Raw genomic sequence first — 21,068 nt, 5'->3', positions numbered from 1 at the left:
AACACAATAATGCCTGATAAATAAGAGATTGTGAGCATAGTAAGATCTGATAATGAAAATGATTATAATGAATGAAATAATTCTCTATATCCAGTAAGTCAGAGAATAAATTTTCAAATGCTAAATATTTAGACTGAGCAATTGAATCCTGCTGAACACTTCACAGTACTTCAAAACATGAGTTGAAACTTCTTTTTCCTCCTTTAAAATTATTGTCAATGCAGTTCCGTGTCTCGCGTCCATAGTAGCATATTTCAACCCAATATCTGCCATGGTATGTAGCTTATTCAAATTTGTGACAGCATTTCCATCATATTTCCTTAAAAAACACGTGAAATTTTTAAATATGACCAAGCCACTACAATGGTAAGGCAACCCAGAAAATTATTTTATACGAGAAAAATTTCTCTTAAAACTTGATTTGAATCTGTCATTTTGTATAATGTCCGGCCAACTGGAGTATTAAGCCACTATTGCCTTGCACATGCCTAAGGAAAAACAAGTAAAAAAATGCGCCGAAGTGTCTTCGACGCAATCGAGTTTTCTGTACAGCCGCTGCAGCGTATAATCAAGGCCACCGAAAATAGATCTATCTTTCGGTGGTCTCGGTATAATGCTGTATGAGCCGCGACCCATGAAACTTTAACCACGGCCCGGTGGTGACCTGTCCTATATCGTTGCCATAAGCACGATTATGGTAACTTTAACCGTTAATAAAATAAAAACTACTGAACCTAGAGGACTGCAATTCGGTATGTTTGATGACTGGAGGGTGGATGATCAACGTACCAATTTGCAGCCCTCTAGCCTCAGTTGTTTTTAAGATCTGACGGCGGACAGAAAAAGTGCAGACAGAAAAAAGTGAGGTCAGAAAAAGTGCGGACGGACAGACAAAGCCGGCACAATAGTTTTCTTTTACAGAAAACTAAAAAAGCGTTATATTTCCACATACTAATTTAGAAGTGTCTTCACTTCCATCTCAGTGTTGTAATGCAATGCCTTGTTATTAATATCCCAATTTATTCCTTAACTATTTTAACCTCATTCTTCTTTATATCTTAAAGGGTTAACGTCTGTCCCACAATACATCACACTATCTCTGTTCTTAACCTAAAATTTTAACCACTATCTAGATTTTTGTATATTTCACTAAAGTAAATTCCTATGTTGGTTTTATACTCTATAGTAAATTTTCTGGAAATCTTGTCTGATTCAGAAGATAATATGAAAACGTTTTAAAAACACATAAAACATTACTGTAACTGGAGTTCCTTGCATAATAAAGACACTTAAAAACTATCACTTTTATTCTTAACATCAAAGTGAACAAAAACATAAAATATATAACAAAGACACTTTAAAACTATAATTTTTATTCTTAACGTCAAAGTGAACAAAAATGTGTAAAATAATAAATAAATATAACCCAAAAAATATAACCAATAACCGTCATAAACAACTGTGGATGAAGTGTTGCTCTTAACAATACAACAACAACAACAAAACCAAAAACAACAAAAAACACGAACGAAAGAAATAATTTCACAGAAATTAAAGGAAGGCTGAGCAGACAACATCTCGTAAATTTGTCTACTCGAAAGAAAATTACGACTCTCGAGTTTGTTGACATAATTCCTCGCTGCCGGCCGTTTTATTCTGTGCACAAGGACGCCAAAGAGACCGCTAGACTGACAGAGAGAGAGAGAGAGAGAGAGAGAGAGAGAGAGAGAGAGAGAGAGAGAGAGAGAGAGAGAGAAGTTTTCTTAAAACAATGTGTATATTCATCTGATCTACATCTTTGTGATGCGAGATACTACTGGCCATTTCAGGGACCGCGAGTCATCGTTTTTCTCAAATATCTTTCAAACTAATTGTTTGATCGAAATGGTGCTTTGACACAGTGTAGGAGACACCTCACGCTAAATTTTGGTAATATAGTGCATTGTCAAATGGTGTTAGTTAAGGACTAACACCATTAGTTAGTTAGCAGGACTAATCTACGCAATCGAACGTCCGCTATCCCCCATAGACAGGAAAGGAAGGCGGAGACGGGGAGGCCAGGATAGTGGGTTGAGGAGGGATGAGGAGGGAAGGGAGAGGGAGGGAGGGGGAGGAGGGAGAGGGGGAGGAACGGGATGGGGATAAAGGACGTTCAAATGCATAGTTTGGCGATGCTTGGCAACACCACGTAAGTCAAGAGTAAACGCCTTAACTAAAACCATTTGACAATGCACTATATTACCAAAAATTAGCGGGGAGGTGTCTTGTACACTGTGTCAGAGTACCAGTTCGATCAAATAATTAGTTTGAAAGATATTTGAGAAAAACGATGACTCGCGGTCCCTGAAATGGACAGTGGCTATGTACAAGATCAAGCAAGCACTTAAACTGTCATTGAACAAGTGTCATTTACATTAATTGTCACTGAACTGGTGTCACTCATATATAGAAATTTCCTTCCTATTGGAAACCAAACATATTGCAAGACGAATTTTGACAGATAGACAGACACAAGCCATTTGTGTTATGTTCTTACATTCATGTAAATATAATTAAATTTCAAATGTCTAAAGGTACTAATGATTCAGTGACATACATTGCAATATCTTAACATGCTTTAAGTTGTCATTGCTGTCGTACTTTTATAGAGATAAAATAATTGCTTGCCGAAGGCAGGAACGCCTGCAATCATAAAAAAGACTCAAGTTATTGTACTTTTTAGAAGTACTTGAAGTTATGAACAGACATGAATGAGCCAACTGTCTCCAATAGTAGCAACAAAAACGCCATTGGTAAGAGTGAACTAGCCAGAATAAATAGTATCAAGATAACAAAATATTATTAATAGTAGCAGAAGTTGGAGAAGAAAAATTTGCTAGTAGGAACAATGATAGTAGTAAAAAAATTAGAGCTTTATAGAATCAAAAAATCAAAAGCACAAAATATTTTTACTAGCATCGGAAGCTGCAGAAGAAAAATTATTTGCTAGTAGTAACAATAATAGTAGCCACAAATAGTGAGTGGCATTAGTAGCAATATTAGTAGCCCTTATAGCTGTTACCATATAGCCCTTATTCAAGTAGTGACCTTTTTAAACACGAAGCAAATGAGATAATGGCGTTTTATCGCTCCCCTTACAAGTACCTCAACGAGTGGGACCCGAGGTCCCTTTAACGACCGTAAAAAATGGAGGACGACCTAAATCATCTTGAGCGTCAAAGCGCCACACACGATTAGTGTCAAACGATCCCTTCGAGAACGACCGTTCCCAGGACGATTCTCCGAGAGACGACCTTCCGAGGACGACTTTTTCGAGGACGACCCTTTGAGTACGATCCTTCCCAGGACGACCCCTCGAGGACGACTACTCAAGGACGACTACCCAAGGACGATTAATGTCAAACGACCCTTCGAAGACGACCCTCTGAGGACGACCCTTCAAGACGACCCTCTGAGGACGACCCTTCAAGACGACCTTCCAAGGACGACCCTTCAAGACGACCTTCCGAAAACGACCCTTCAAGACGACCTTCCGAGAACGACCCCTCGAGGACGATTTTCCGAAGACGACCCTTTCGAGGACGACCCTCCGAAGACGACCTTCCGAGGACGACCCTCCGAGGACGACTTTCCGGAGAAGACTCGCTTCATGGTTTCTACTCCCCGAGTTGTGGGATTCGAGTGGGTTGGCCTCGGCCAATTTTTGGTTTCAAGTGCCGAAAAGTTGTAAGGTTCGAGTGAGTGAGTTCGTGTAAATTCATTCTCTCTCTCTCTCTCTCTCTCTCTCTCTCTCTCTCTCTCTCTCTCTCTCTCTCTCTCTCTCTCTCTGTACAAAACTGAACTTCTTTAGGATTCTTTAAACGAAAAAAAACCATCTCTTGGCATCAAAACAAAAAACACAAAGTAGAAACTTCTTTTTTTGGAGCCATAAACAAACATACAAACGTATATTGAACAAACAAACGTCTTTTGAAGCCAGAACAAACCTAGAGGAGACAAACTTCTCTAGAGGACCCGCCCCCTCCAAAAAAATAAAAACAGTATTACGCTTAATTTTTTAGCAACAAAAAAAAAAAAAATGAACTTTTCCTAAAAATACTTCAAAATCAGAAGAAAATATTGAATGTTTGTGGAATGAAATCAACTGCACAATTCCAACTGTCAGTCAACGCAACACCCACATAGCGGGTATTAATAATGGTACCAGCATGTGGTAACGGAATACCAAGCCTCAGATCAATACTGGGAAAACAATTACCCATTGATATGTTGAGTTACCAGCTGTGGCGACCTCGTCAAATTACTCTTATTACGTGCGATCAAATTACTTTTGGGATTTGTTCCCCGAAGATTAAGGTACGGTACTGTAAATTTTCCTTTGCATTTTTCTGTAAAAGAAAACTACTGAGATGGCTTTTTCTGTCCGCCCTCAGATCTTAAAAACTTCTGGGCTAGAGGGCTGCAAATTGGTATGTCGATCGTCCACCCGCCAGTCATCAAACATATCAAATTGCAGCCCTCTAGCCTCAGTACTTTTTATATTATTTAAGGTTAAGGTTAGCCATGGATCGTGCGTCTGGCAGCGCTTTCCCGAGGTGTCGCCGACGAACCTTCACTCGACCGCATCTGGGGAACAACTGAGCGCTCCCGAGAGTTTCATACAGCATTATACGCTGTACATGAAACTCGATTGCGCCGAAGAAACTTGTTTCACTTCATTTTAGTTGAAAAAGCAATAACATGTTTGCACTGCGGCGTGGTTTAGCTCAACTATGTTTTTTTAGCATTAACGAATCCATACAATTTTTCGTGGTATACTGTAATAGTGTTAAACAATACTCTCTCCTATTGTGAAAGGGTTCGTATCCATACCCTTTTGCGTAGTATAGTGAAGGTTGGTCTGGTTCTTGGACGGAGAATATGAACAAATTGCTATATTCACCATAAAAAAATACGCCATAAAAAATACTTGTAAATATTTAAAACCCTATTCTTAATCTCTTATCATTCTTCCTTCTATAAATGGCTCACAAAGAACAACATGACACTACTTTTGGGCATGCTACCTTTCAGCTTAGTGCAAAGCCAAATGACTATATTTTACTACATAGAATGCTGCAAAAAATTGAAAAACTAAAACTGTACAATGCATGGCCATAACCCATTTACTATAGAGTACAGCTATCCGACTGTATTTTATCAGTTATAAAGGATCTACAAACTTTAAAAATCTCAGTAGATTGTCGTGATAACCGGTCAATTTAGTAAATAGCTATCTGATTACATTCCCTCAAACCATACAGAACTAAGAGCGGAACAGAATACAATATAGAATTTAGGCCAAAGGCCAAAAGCTGGGACCTACGAGGTCATTCAGCGCTGAAAGGGAAATTGAGAGTGGAGAGGCTTGAAAGGTGTAACAGGAGGAAAACCTCAAAGCAGTTGCACTATCAATCAATTGCTAGGAGAGAGTGGAAAGTAAGATGGCGGAAAGAGAATATGAACGGAGGTACAGTAAAAGGAATGAAAGGTGTTGCAGGTAAGGGTCTAAAGGACGCTGCATAGAACCTTAAGCAATGCCTACAGTGTACCGAATGAGGTGTACTGACGTCACTAACCCCCTACGAGGGGGAAACTGGGGAGACGTGGGACAATGCAAAATGACACACAACTTTCTCAGGCCTGAATTCCTTTGGAAAACACCAGGACAAATTTTCATTAAATGCTTAAGTCTGAATGAAATCACTGGAGTTTCTTGGTCATTCAGCCTCTTAAATACTACGAGTATTTCCTCAATATCACGACGTTCATTTCTGAAGCCTACATATCAAAATCTCAATGTAATCCCTCATGCGTGTTCAGGCTGAATGGCCTTCCTGAGTAATTGAGTGATCGATTGAAAGTTCCCTGGCGTCATGACATCAAAAGACACTGACGTCGAGTTACCTGGAGCAAACTGAATAGAATTTCTAATTCTCCTTTTGATAATCTTAAAACATTCACGTATTTAGTAATTAATGCAACTTGGTGAAAAGCCACTATAAGTGATAAAAATATGTCAAGCAAATTCCTCAGCCATCTTTGAAATTTATTAAAAATGAATAGAATTTCGAATTCTCCTTTTGATAATCTCTAAGCATTCATATTTTTAGTAGCTAATGTTGAAAAGCCGCTGAAACTGATAAAAATATGTCAAGCAAAGACCTAGCCATCTTTGAAATTTATTAAAAATGAATAGAATTTCGAATTCTCCTTTTGATAATCTTATAACATTCACATATTTAGGAGCTAATACAAATTGTTGAAAAGCCACGAAAACTGATAAAATATGTCAAGCAAAGACCTCAGCCATCTTTGAAATTTATTAAAAATTAATAGAAATTCGAATTCTCCTTTTGATAATCTCTAAGTATTCACATTTTTAGTACCCAATGCAACTTGTCGAAAACCCACTGAAACTGATAAAAATATGTCAAGCAAAGACCTCAGCCGTCTTTGAAATTTATTTATAGAGATCAGTAAAAAAAAATCCGCCATTCGCAATTCGCTTGGTACGTTAAGAAGATTATGTTAGATCATTAAAGTCTCTAATGAAATGCAAGGTATACCAGAGTCGTACTGAATGGGGCGACCTCGGTGATTTGCAACTTGCCACAATTAGTTTCGTGATTTCTGCTGCGTCATGTGTTTTTAATCCCCTGCGAGGAGTTGCCATCACATACTGCCTACTTGCTGCTCTCTCTCTCTCTCTCTCTCTCTCTCTCTCTCTCTCTCTAGGAATGGCACTCCTACATAATTACTAATTTAGCAGAAAGGTGAATTCAATATATGCATATGTATCACACGTCTGTGTGCATATACGCATATATATATATATATGTGTGTGTGTGTATACATAGACATACATATGAGTTCGACAGTCATTTGTAGGTGGGAGTCGGTGTCAACTTACACCTCCCTTCGATGGCCGTGTGGTTTAATGCGCGTCACTGTAGTCCTGAGTTCTTGTCTCCTCCGTACGTTTCGTTATCAAAGCAGGGTTCATCAACGAAAACAAATACAGTTATAGATTCAAAGGCTGCCCATAAGCAGCTACAGCTAAAAACTAACCTTTGCACAGTCGCATTACGTACCAGAAACCGAACGTAAACACATCAGTACTCAAGAAATGACCAGGAGGGTAATGCAGTGGTTGCTGAACTCTCCCCCTTCTCCCCATCTCACCCCAGCCCCTAAAAAACACCGCTTTCCCAGGTCACAGGGATTTAAGATAGGGGCTTGAACTCGGGACCGCCACACTGTGGATTCCACGCATGCACAAACATTCATGTACACCAGATGTAACAAGCGTTCGCATCTGTGCATGCGTATGTAACAAGCAGGAAGATGGTAATGGTTTTAACACAAAACATTTCAGATGTTAAAGCTGCGTGTATATGCATTAGTTTATATATTATAAATATATATATATATATATATATATATATATATATATATATATATATATAGACACATGAAGATCACAAAGTCATATGCCAATAAAAAGAAATAATTCATACAAAAATTAAAGCTGTATATACATACAATACCAAGAGTCAACATTTAGTACATTCATATCAATATCAAATATATATAAATATATATATATATATATATATATATATATATATATATATATATATATATATATATATATATATATCATGCATTTATACATGATCAGACACTTGAGAACTCCATAAAAGAAAAAAAAAACGTTAAAAACATAAACACAAATTATAAAAAAAAAAAGTCCAATACTCACGTGACTTCGATCTGGGTTCCCGCGGCCCGTCAACTGTCACCTTGATGGCCTTAGTGTAGGTTGCCACTTGCGGGGGCGTCGTGCTAATGGTGATCGTCAGTAGGAAACTTTTCCCTGCGTTAGAAAACGTGAATTTTCTTAATAAACTAAATACTTATGTTACTTACTCCCTGTTAAAGATATATATGGCTATCTTTGAAAGAAAGTCAGATCCATTAATAACAATTTAATATCATCACTCTCAAACTAACATATAATTATAATTTGAATATAAAATCTAGGCCTAGGGCCAATCGCTGGGACCTATGAGATCACGCAGTGCTGAAAAATAATATTGAAATCATTGTTAGGAGAGGGTTGCGGAAAGTAAGATGGGAGAAAGAGAATATGAAAGGAGGTACAGTAAAAGGAATGAAAGGGGGTGCAGCTAGGGGCCTAAGGAAGGGACGGTGCAAAGAACCTTAAGTAATGCCTACTTTACTTCAATATTCTTGTCTCGACGCTCTTTTATATTACTTTTCTATTCTGTGGGAACGTCTGTTCCTTAATCTTAAGATCTGTTATTTAAAACGTTATGAGAATTATGAGAAAAATTAAGAAATAATGACTATAAGACTGATATTGAAGTTGTATACGAACTATTGAAGACTCAAAGTATTTTATCGTCATTATCGTTATTTTATTCATGTGGAAATTCTACAGTATTCTGAATTCCCGCTGCGTTAGATACAGCCATGGTGTATTTTTTTCAATTTTAACAAAGAAAAGGAAATCACTTAATATGTTATATAATATATACATAGATATACATACATAATACATAATATATATATATATAAATAAACATTCATGATCTTTGTATTTTTTCAACTTGACAAGAGAAAGGGAAATCACTTAATTTGTTATACATATATGTATATACATACATACATAATACCTAATATACATACATACATATATATATATATATATATATATATATATATATAAAATATATATATATATATATATATATATATATATATATATATATATATATATAAAACAAAGTGAAAATCCCTTTATTTGGTCAAGTTTAAAAAACTACAAAAATATTATATACATACATACTTACACACATACATGCATACATACATACATACGCGTACACGGGCGTGCGCGTACAACGCCGTACACGCCCGACCACCGCCGCCCAATCCCATCAAGAGAACAGGACACAGTCACACATAGGTACCGCACTGGCAACCAATACTCACCTCTTCCGGACCTCCCCACGAACCGGAGGTCGTTGAATTTGGCAACTTGGTTCTTCATGACGGCCGAGTTGTTGCGAATTTCCGCGCAGCAGTTCTCGTCGTTGCCCGCGCGGATGGTCACTACGGTGCCATCCTGGACGGCACCCAGTGCCACGACTCTGCGGGAGAGGGAGAGATAGAGAGAGGGAGATAATCACGACTCTGCGGAAGGGAGAGAGAGAGAGAGTGAGAGAGAGAGATAATCACGACTCTGCAAGAGAGAGAGAGAGAGAGAGAGAGATAATTAGACTCTGCAAAGAGACTCTGCAAAGAGAGAGAGAGAGAGAGAGAGAGAGAGAGAGAGATAATCACAACTCTGCAAGAGAGAGAGAGAGAGAGAGAGAGAGAGAGAGAGAGAGAGAGAGATAATCACGACTCTGCAAGAGAGAGAGAGAGAGAGAGATAATTACGACTCTGCAAAAAGAAAGAGAGAGAGAGAGAGAGATAATCACGACCCTGCAAAAAGAGAGAGAGAGAGAGAGAGAGAGAGAGAGAGAGAGAGAGAGAGAGAATTACGACTCTGCAAAAAGAAAGAGAGAGAGAGAGGGAGAGAGAGATAATCACCTCTCTGCGAAAGAGAGAGAGAGAGAGAGAGAGAGAGAGATAATCACGATTCTGCGAGAGAGAGAGAGAGATAATCACGACTCTGCGAAAGAGAGAGAGAGAGAAAGATAACCGCAACTCTGCAAAATAAAAAAATTATCACAACTCTGCAAAATAGAAAGATAATCAAGCTAATGCTATATATTTTTTATCACCGCTATTCTCTTACTTCTGGAAATTTCACGCCAGAACAATGGAAATGTGGCGTAAGCGCCCAATAATAAAAATAAAAGATAATCAAGTTAATGTTATCTTTTATTTGTGCTATTCTCTTCATTTTGTGCCAAAAAGATATATAACTGAATTGTCTCGGTAAAACAAGCGACTGATAAAATTTGAAATCTAATTTTTAATTATTTTTGCATAACAGGAACGTTATTTCGAAAAATAAAAGCTTATATTACAATAAATAAATATAAGGTTATATAGTACAAGTGACTAATAAAGATAAAAATAAAATGCTTAATCATTTTTATAGTTTTCTGTAAAAGAAAACTATTGTGCCGGCTTTGTCTGTCCGTCCGCGCATTATTCTGTCCGCCCTCAGATCCTAAAAACTACTGAGGCTAGAGAGCTGCAAATTGGTATGTTCATCATCCACCCTCCAATCATCAAACATACCAAACTGAAGCCCTCTAGCCTCAGTAGTTTATATTTTATTTTACGGTTAAAATTAGCCATGACCGTGCTTCTCGCAACGATATAGGACAGGCCACCGCCGGGCCATGATTAAAGTTTCATTGGCAGCGGCTCATACATCATTATACCGAGACCACCGAAAGACGGATCTATTTTCGGTGGCCTTGATTAGGCCTATACGATGTACAGAAAACTCGATTGCGCCGAAGAAAAACTTCGGCGCATTTTTTACTTGCTTTCATAAGCAATCTGTTGCACGCTAAGTTTCGCATTCGACCAATGTCATAAAACTGGTGCGTCTTTTTTCTGTTCTCGAAAAAAAACAAAGTATTGGAGTTATCATACGTCCAGAATCTCGTCCAAATCAGGTATAATTTTCATAGTGGACGAGTATCACAATTATTGAACAATACTCCCTAAACATACAAAGGAAAGATAGGCCTATAGGCCTAAGACAAGAACTACGGCATAAAATGAGTTTTAAAAAGCTCTTTGGAAGAAGAATATTCTTATATAGGAGCTACTGATGACGAATGATGAAGAGATTTTAGGAATGGGGGAATAGTACAGGAATAGAACAGAACGTAGTAGAGTTTAGGCCAAAGGCCAGTTATCGCTGGGACCTATGAGGTCATTCAGCGCTGAAAGGGAGACTGGCGGTAAAAAGATTTGAAAGGTTAAGTAACAGGAGGAAAACCTCAAAGCAGTTGCACTATGAATCAATTGTTAGGAGAGAGTTGATGAAAGTGAGATGGAAGGAAGAGAATATGCAAGGAGGTACAGTAAAAGGGATATAAGGGTTGCAGCTATGGGCCGTATACGGGGACGCTGCAAAGACCCTCAAGTAATGCCTGCAGTTATAGTAGTAACGGCTATATGGAGAGAGAGAGAGAGAGAGAGAGAGAGAGAGAGAGAGAGAGAGAAAACCAGAGAACTACGGCCTGGAACTTGAGAGAGAGAGAGAGACTTAAGTGAGAGAGAGAGAGAGAGAGAGAGAGAGAGAGAGAGAGAGAGAGAGAGAGAAATACATAAATGGACTTATGCAGACGTAGACACTACAGACTGCCGCAGTCAATTTTCGCGTCTTGGCATTCAAGTAAAAAAAACTATAATTTGGCGTCATACACTACAAGAGAAGAATTAGTATATAATGAAGGCAAAATTTAAACAGTCCGGTAAATTGTCTTCGCAATTACGGTCAGGAGCGGCCGACGGTTCGCGTACAGCAATAAAAAAAAAATTATTTTAACGAGAGGAATATATATCTAACAGTCATATGTACGAGAATTTAGTCATCCGCAGTACGATTTTGTTATTAGTTCAAGAGTGTTGCCATACGCACGATAATTCGGGCATTTCTATTACAATTTAGTAACAATTCGAACGTGTTTTTTGGCTGTCATTTGCACGAGATTGTCAGCCGTCATATGCACGAGAATTCAATCGTCATATGTAAGAGAATTTAAGCAACAGTCCCTCCAATTTCCCCAAAAATTCTGCGACACAGTTGAAGCCGCAAATGTGTCTAGAATCGCCGTTATTATTCACATTCCCCCCTAAAACCAGACACATAATTGATTGTGCTAAGCTCTTGATTACCGTACTGGCGTGAATGACATAGCATTTAATCCAGACTATGGCGTAATGACAGGTCCAAATGCCCTAATAAAATCTTAAAATAATTTTTGAATATAAGAATTGAAATATATCGCTTCCATTCGAACACGACATTCAGAACTGTGGAATAAGTCTAGGATACTGCCTCGTGAATCGAGTCCTTATTTGCTAAGTTAGAATTAGCGCACAATAGAAATATTATTTTTTAAAAGCCTGCTCGCCAGAAAACATTTTAAACACTCAGCTAACAAAAACCGCGATACCAGTTCCAGAAAAGTATGAAAATACAAATAAAAACTTCGTACATAGACTCAAATGGACCTTTCTGTCAAGGTTAAACCATTTTTGGAGTAAAGCTTTCTTCCTAGACCGTGGCCTTCTCCAACATCCGTTGGAGAGAGAGAGAGAGAGAGAGAGAGAGAGAGAAACTTCAATCGTACATCATCTGACACCCAGAAAAAAATAAAATAATAAAAAAAAGTGTCTCCCTAATTTCTCACACAGCTTATATAGCCTCTGGGCGCCTCGCGTCCGAGCAATATCATTTCTCGCATCAAATTGCCGCCTAGATTTTGATTTGTGCCGTAAATGGGTGAAATTTCTTAATCCCATAATACCAAGCCGAGTCCGATATTACGCCGCGTTCATTATACAAATCCGCCATAACTTCAAATTTCGATCAGCCCGGGACCGGGAGAGTTTTCGGTAATGCTTCTCTCTCGTGATGTGTCCCGCGCCGCGCTAATCACCCGGAGGCAATATTCTATCCATTATTATCCGTTATCACTGTGTTTACCGTGACTAACGCATCTTTTATTCTTATTCCGTTCACGAATCGTCAATGGAGGCAAGGAAACGAGGTCGTTATCGTCGGAAATGAACGAGGTTGCGAAGGACGGACTGTGGGGGAATGATTATGATCGTCGAATGTTCTAACGGGAGCAGTCGTGGAATGAGTACTGAATTCTCTGGGAGCACAGCGGGGACAGATATCCATTCGGTAACCGCCGCAGGGAATATAAATGACCAATGAGGATTAATAGATTTCAATGAAATGTTATTAAGCTTCGTTTAACGATAGCGATTTTCTTCCCAAAGCTGGCGATAGATTTCTGTAACATAGTCATTCTTGGACGCAGCCATTCGGCGGGTCTATCACGCTTTTCATTCGAAAGGTGTAGTTTATATTTTATTTGACATTATTATCGAGCTAAGGAGCACTTTAACATGAAATGCTGCAATAAAACTGTCATTAGATCACTCGAAATCAACCGCATGAAAATCTCCCATCTGACAAGGAATTAAGAAATAATGATGACGCAAGACTAGGCCTAACTTTATCCGACGAGAACGATTACCTAATAATTGTTTTTATTTGGTTTTCGAAATTTAGGCTTTCAATGTGGCCCTTTCAGCCATTCAGAGCTTACGCCAGTGAAAAGAGGGAGTTGGACAGCAAAGTAAAGAGATCCAGAAAAGAAAGATGAAATACAAGGATCTAAATGTGGAACTGGGAAAGCATCCCACAGCTGCACTGAGATAATAGTTAGAGAGGTTGGACAGCAAGACTGGAGAAAGAAGGGAGTAATGGAGGTAAAGCAAAAACCTGAAAAGTGAGAGCTAAGTTAGGCCTACAATGCACAACCTGAGGTGCACTGACGGCACTTCCTCCCCAAAGAGAGTTTATAATTATCCATCTAGAATTCTAGATAATTACGCTTCCAAAAAAATCTTATTCCTGAGAAAGAGACGATCAATACGAACTGCTCTTGGAGAAAGAGCCCGCGCTGGCATAAGGCTTTATCTTAACTTGACAAGAAAGGGAAGCTTCTACCGGACTATTCAAGATATACTGTGGACTTCGCAGCCAAAACGAAAATCCACTGTCCTGCAAACCTGATCGCCAATCATAAATGACTAGCTAAAGCATCCTGGTCAGGGCAAAATAATATGATTTAACTGTTGCAAAATTAAATTCTCAACGATATATCACCCTATTTAAGTTTTAGACGCCCATCTATCGATCTCCAGTCAGACCATCGGTGGGTCCTTTTTCAAATTTCTTTTAGTTTTTGTCGCAATATGGTGAATGGGTTATAGGCTCCGTGATCTCAAAATTCAATTATCCTTTATTGCATCTAGACTTCCTCAATCTGTATTCATGCGCGTTCCTACATGTATATAAATATGCATTTAACTGTGTGTTGTTCTGGGTATAGTCTCAAGTTACGAAGTGAAAAATAAAATAACATTTAGTCGCTTCCTCCATAAGAAAAACAAATGGGAATTGACAAGTTTTAACTGCCTGGCCAGGACCATTCATAGTCTCACACGTACTTGAGAAACGCTCAAGAATCTTTAGGCCTAGCTTGAGACAATCACAGAATATATGGTGTCGTTATATCAGTACCGGAGGCTATACCTCAACATACAAATTGATCTTCGTCAGGCTGCTGGATTAGCGAGGGAGATTTAATCCCCTAACTGAGCTAAAATCGATGATTTAGAAAAGTTTCTTTGCGAACTTGAAATCTCCCTTTATCTTTAACAAAGATGTTAAGATTCCTCTCCATCTCAAAAGGACTGGCTATCATAAAATTTCGGTAGTAATGGATAGGTACCGGAAATTTCACTGGGATTGACAACAACTCTTGACACTTTAACGAGGAATGACGGTTATAAATGCTGCTGAAGGAACTAGTTTACTCACAGCGGCTACATTTGGCGGTAAGAAATATTAGCGCCAATGCTTCGAATTTAACATTTCACGTAGGCCTGAAAGGAAGTCCTATCAATAAATTTCTGACGACTCCAATTCTACTTGAGTACGTTCAGACTATCGTATTTATCTTGAATATAAACCATTATGTCTTAACAGTACTCACAGACCTGTACCCTCGTCGAATGCAGACCAGTGGCAACAGGCGGTCAACTAGTCCCAGTTTCCCCACCAAGTTCCTTCACTTGCACTCATCTTCTCTAACTACAAAGATTTTTATTTTGGAACTCAGTTTCCCAGTACTCGTAACCAGGTGCTTCGGGAAGGCGCCTGGCAAATGAAGCACCGTCTTAACCACATAATGAATGGCTATTTAGATTTAACTGCCGATTCAGTAATCCATAGTCTCACAACGTCTATTCAAATTATGAAATGTTAATCTGTAACAGATAGTCGTCTCTGAAGCTTGCCGCTCACTTTGTATAATGTATAATTAAGTTATTATATTTGCTTTCATCGTAGACAGTTTTTCTTGCTTGTTTTACTTGTTCCATAGGCCTACTCAAAGACGGTGCTCTGAAGGTTCCCATCTCGTGGAATAATTTACTTTTTTCTCTTTTTTTTACTATAATCGATCACAACAGCTGTTTGGTTACTGCTGTTCACAGATGGTCTATGCTTCTTCTTGTGGTGACATACAGTTCTTAAACGGTCATTATCCAGGTCAGATTTTTGGATGACCTCTTATCGGGTCCTATTCGGTCCAGCATGAGGGTCCCTTTAAATACTTGTCAGTTACAGCTTGCAGTTCTCATGAATAGCCAGGCTAGTTCACGTCTCTACTGGTTTTGAATTTGTCTCAAGGAATTACTCTTCAAATGCCTTTCACGTTGTAGTGTCTATCGCAGTTTCTTCATTGATCTGAGGTATTTCTGTTTTTCCTAAGACTCTTTGGGACTACCAGCTCACGAACATATACAGTCGGAGAATACAGATATATTAAGGCTAATACAAGTTGCATTAGCATCAAGTTTAACATTTACTCTAATAAATAGTACTATGTCTTATAAAACTGTATGCGAACTGAAGGTTCAAGCAAAACTTAGTCTCATTCCGTGACGTCACGGAGTGCTAAGTGTCCATCTTTTTTCCCTGTTTGATCTTTCTTTCCTTCAACCAATTATTTTGGGTTATGTTGAAAATCACCCATTTATGAATTTAGTTACTTAAATAGTTACTTAAATCTGTGGACTTTGTTCTTCCTATTAACTTTAAAAGACCGGACGGAAAACCTTTGGTTCAAATCGATTTGTATTAATGAAGACAAAAGGGCACATCCAATAGTATAAATCTTTGGCATATTACTTAACGTATCATTCAATGTGCGCATGTGTATGACAAAAATAATTTTAAAAATAACCACTTTAATGCCCAAATGTCGCAACTGTCTGCAAAATACAAGCTTTTACAACACTGTCTTAAACTTAAACACATCTGTCGCCTAACTACCTGAGAGAGAGAGAGAGAGAGAGAGAGAGAGAGAGAGAGAGAGAGAGAGAGAGAGAGAAATTTATGCACTTCTATTTGATATTTATATAATCAGTCCAGTTCCTCTTTCAAGAAACTTATGCAAGTTTTCCTTCTTCTTGAGAGAGAGAGAGAGAGAGAGAAATTTATGCACTTCTATTTGATATTTATATAATCAGTCAGTTCCTCTTTCAAAGAAACTTATGCAAGTTTCCTTCTTCTTGAGAGAGAGAGAGAGAGAGAGAGAGAGAGAGAGAGAGAGAGAGAGAGAAGATTAAGCTCTTCAGTTATCAAAAAATAGGTAAATTATGTTACGCAAAACCACCACGAAACAAAAATTGAGAAAAAAAACTACACAAATAAAAAAAACTTATCCCATAATTAGCCTCACCTGAACGCCGACGGGAGGGTCTTATTGGACCTCCAGTGAGGAGGGAGCACTGAACACACGACATTCGGGGCACCGGTCCGGATCAGGTCCCCGGGGGGCTCTCCCACCGTCCCCATCAATTCGGCCCAGGCTCGGTCACCCAGACCGAAGCCTGTCATGAAATCGTTCATGGGCATTTCGGGGAACATTTTACTTGAAGGTTGTTTTTTTTTTTTTTTCCTTATATTTTTGGGGGATTTTTTTTCGACTTGACAGTTTTTTTTATTTTATTTTTGGCAGTTTTTTCTTTTCATTCTATTTATGGCAGTTTTCTTTTTTCTTTTTATTTAATTTTTGGCAGTTTTTGGTTTTACTTATTTTTCCCGATATATTCAGAGTATTATTTGTGGCAGTTTTTTTTGATTAACCCGCAATAAAATATCAAATACTGATAAACTATTTCCAGCATTTATCATATATTTTTTCTGTCTAATATTTTGGGGCAGTTTTTTCGGTTTTCCTTTGAGGTTTTTCAATATTTTTCAGAGCATTTTACGGGCAGTTTTTTCCGATTATCCTGCAACAAAAATATTAAATACAGGAAAATTATTTCAAGCACTTACATATTTTTTTCTAAATCTCATTTTTCGATTGTCTTGCAAAGGAATTTTTCTATAAAACAAAAAATTTTCTATGGGGTTAAAATTGAAAAATTTTAGGCTCACTGCTTTAAATATTCTAAAAATTATCAAGGCCAGTGACGTACAAATTTTGAGTAAACTATTGGAAATTTATGTTGAAAAATCTGAAATCGAATGTATTATAATCATTACTGACTGAATAAGTATAACACTATTATTGACTGATGGGAAACGCAACCTAATACACACTTCAGACCTTGGTATCTCTTGCAATTTTATAGACATTTGGCCTATGATGTGGAATTTTATAATTACAAAATAATGAACCACTGTAGTGAAAGGAGACAGATATTACAAAAAAAATCCTGGGCCTAGACACAGAACAGCAACTTCTTACAACAATCACCACAAGTCCGCAACTTCAAATTAATAACAAACGTAAAAGCACTTCGGAATAATCCAGCCAGTTGTAAATCACAAAAATAACAACTTTTAAAAATAATAATAACATTTAAAAACGCACTGTTATCCACTTAATCGGCGAAAACGCGCTTCGGAAAAAAAGAAAATTCCACGGCTCTTTCAACGAATACCCACTGCGATTTTCCCGACAGCAGCCACAAATAACCAAACCTGTGGCTCTTGGGTGACTGCCGTGGCCGGGTTGTGGGACTGCGGTCTGCCACTCGACCAGAAACCACGCCCACTCGGACGTAGGCTCCGCCTACTCGGTCATCTCATTAACCGCTTTTCAATTCATTATCACCTGCATTCTCACACCCACCGTTCTGCATTAATGAAAAATTACTTTCCCGTAGTTATACATGAAGATTTTAGTGGCTAAAGTTACCTTTAAATTCGAAGATGTTTATGCAAATATGGATGTGGCAATAACCAATGAAGAGAGTGTGCGGTTGATTAAGCTCCGCCTCCTTTACCTCTGGCTCCGCCCCTTCCTCCCCTGAAACCACGTGGGAATGCCGATTGTTGTTGACTTAAACCAACCTGTTGTTATGGCGAAAATAGCTGTTGTATTATTCTGGTAATTTGTTGTAGCATATTTCCTTGTTCCATTCTCACTATCTCTCTCTCTCTCTTTTGAATATAATATATATATATATATATATATATATATATATATATATATATATATATATATATATATATATATATATATATATATATATATATAAACTGAATGCCTCTATCTACCACGGTCTGACCCAGAAAATTAAAATTACTGGAAACGTTATAAAGGGTAGGCCTATATTCCCCATGGAGTTAATATAAAAGAAATAATTACCATAACAATGACATATTTCATTTTCATCGGATCTTAAAGTCAATCGTTTTTAATACCGGTTCCTTATATCGCAGTGTTAAGCCAGTCCGGATCCGCAGAGAGATTATGACCTGCCTGCCAAATTTCTCATAGGTCAAAACATGTCTGATCTGAGGTCATTCCAGATGACCCTTTCAATCCCATAGAAACATGGAGGCCATTAGAGACTTTGACACTTCTCCACATTATAATCAGGTCATAAATCTTTTTTATTTTTTGTTCTTCACAGGTCCCTACGTTATCACAATAACCTCATGTTACAATTAATTTACAGCTTTATCATTACTTATTGCAAAAACAAGCAAAACAGTAAGGAAAGTTAGTTAGTATAAGGAAACAATAATTTTTAAAAGAATTTGATAAACATCTACTGTAAGACACTGACCTGAGTACTTATCATACCTGGGGTCAAAGCGACCCATCCTTAGGAACTCCCTTGAGGAATATTGACATTCTATAACAATACGCTACCGAGAATTGGTATTTCCTGCCTTGTACAAAAACTTAAAACTGACTTAATTCATAAATATAAATTTTTGACTGTTTTCGATCTTATTCTTCGATTTATCAAATACTGCCTTCAGCCACAGTGCTTTGAAACTGAATTGAAATATAACATTTAGGCCAAAGGCCAAGCCCTGGGACCTACGAGGTCATTCAGCCCTGCAAGGAAAATTGAGTGCAAAGGAAATTTTAAAGGTGTAACTGAAGGAAAGCATCGCAGTTGCACTATGAAACAACTGTTAGAAGAGGGTTAAGGAAAGTAAGACGGAAGAAAGAGAATATGAACGGAGGTACAGTAAAAGGAATGAAAGGGGTTGCAGCTAGGGGCCTAAGAAAAGGATGCAGCAAAGAGCCTTAAGTATTGCCTACAGTTTACCACGTGAGGTGCACTGATGGCTCTACCTTCTACGGGGCATTAGTCCTGTATCAATATGCTTCATTGTATGCCTTATATAATATATATATATATATATATATATATATATATATATATATATATATATATATATATATATATATATATATATATATATGTGTGTGTGTGTAGAGAGAGAGAGAGAGAGAGAGAGAGAGAGAGAGAGAGAGAGAGAGAGAGAGAAAATTAAAATAACTAACTTCACAGAACACCCATTTTTAATATTCACCTCAGCCTTAATAACACAGTCACGCCACCACCAGCAGTAGGTTTTAACCACCAGGAGGAAATGTCTTTTGAGCCTGGTCTGTAAGTACCAGGAAGCTCACCAATCACACCACAACTTCATTAAGCCATTTTGCATATTCATGAAGCCTACAAAAAAAAAAATTACAGCGATTATCTAGCGTAGTTTTTTCTTCTAGAGGACCGGAGAAGCTTTTTTCTTTTTTTGGCTTAATTGTTATTTCTTCTCTCGATCAGCTGATGGACTACCTTGGCCATGTTGTGACGCCAGTTTCCAGTCACCATAAATCAATCAGTGGACTAACTCGGCCCAGTTTCGTATTATTTAATGTAGATATTCTCAGATTTGAAAATCTTTAAATGTAAATATTTTGGTTGTGATCATATTTATATTATTTTCTTCGAGGCAAGTAAAAACAAAATTTGATAGGCGTTGAAGAATATAATAAATCGAGTTTTCAGTTTAGTGTTATGCCTTTAAACAAATTAACGTTTATTGCAGGAGGAAGAATCATCCAAAAACTACCTCTGAAATACCCATACATTCCTCTCTCCAAATAAAGATATCGCTTTCCCCAAATAATAGAAAATATATCGGGCACGGTGACCTATACACTATACCCTATACCGCGAAAGGTTTACCACACCGTCTCAGGTTCGATTGGAAACCATACCCTCACAGACCTTAGCCTGGACCGTGCCCTGGAAAAACCCTGGATTTCATTAAGATAGATCTCGTCGGTGTCTGGAAGAAGCGAGGAATGGTGATTCCTGGAAAGAATCGTATAGACGTTTCCCTGGAGCCATTTCTAAAGTTTTGTATCTCTTTCGTAGGCCTATAATGCCATATTTTGGCCTCTTGGACACTAAGTCTCTTGTGTTTTTACTGCCCTAATGCTGTTCACCTTGCATTTCAGTACATTTTCATCTATTTATTAATTTAATTTATTTTTTCTTTTCAATTAGTGAGATTTCTTTCCGTATTTCCCCATACTTCCTCTTCGTATACTGAACACCAGACTCTTTGGAAGCTTGAATTTCAAGTCAGTGACCCCTTTGGTGGGCTTGTTCCATATGAATAGGGTTCATCTTCTGAATAATAATAATAATAATAATAATAATAATAATAATAATAATAATAATAATAATAATAATAATAATGATAATAATATTTTGGAAGAGCAACAATGGTGACCCCAGGAAAGAATGGTACTGATGTTTCTTTGAGACCATTTCTAGGATTTCGTATCTCTTTATAGACATATCACCCCATAATTTGGCCTCTCATGCACTAAGTCTGTTACATTCTGACTTATTTTAGCAGTCAGACCTCCCTGAAAAGATCA

The 21,068-nt window shown here is 37.8% G+C and overlaps 1 protein-coding gene across 7 annotated transcripts in view; it reads right to left on the bottom strand.

Moving 5' to 3' along the window:
- The window catches only part of LOC136854958 (runt-related transcription factor 1-like), a 64,900-nt gene extending 47,029 nt beyond the window's left edge, over window positions 1-17,871 (bottom strand). For 2 of the 7 annotated variants that reach the window (XM_067131612.1, XM_067131614.1), the window contains exons 1-4: window positions 17,813-17,871; window positions 16,596-17,151; window positions 9,061-9,218; window positions 7,805-7,918 (exon numbers count right to left, since the gene is read on the bottom strand). In XM_067131612.1, the coding sequence (XP_066987713.1) occupies window positions 7,805-7,918; window positions 9,061-9,218; window positions 16,596-16,783 (460 nt within the window). In that variant the 5' untranslated portion in view covers window positions 16,784-17,151; window positions 17,813-17,871. Of the gene's footprint in view, window positions 1-7,804; window positions 7,919-9,060; window positions 9,219-14,847; window positions 14,953-16,595; window positions 17,152-17,738 lie in introns of those variants that run through there. The other 5 variants (XM_067131611.1, XM_067131613.1, XM_067131615.1 and 2 more) reach the window with 3 other exon arrangements.
- Window positions 17,872-21,068: the final 3,197 nt, after the last annotated feature.

Source organism: Macrobrachium rosenbergii, chromosome 30 (genome assembly GCF_040412425.1).
Source record: "Macrobrachium rosenbergii isolate ZJJX-2024 chromosome 30, ASM4041242v1, whole genome shotgun sequence".
Lineage (NCBI taxonomy): Eukaryota > Metazoa > Arthropoda > Malacostraca > Decapoda > Palaemonidae > Macrobrachium > Macrobrachium rosenbergii.
This window is presented reverse-complemented; position numbering and strand designations above follow the sequence as displayed.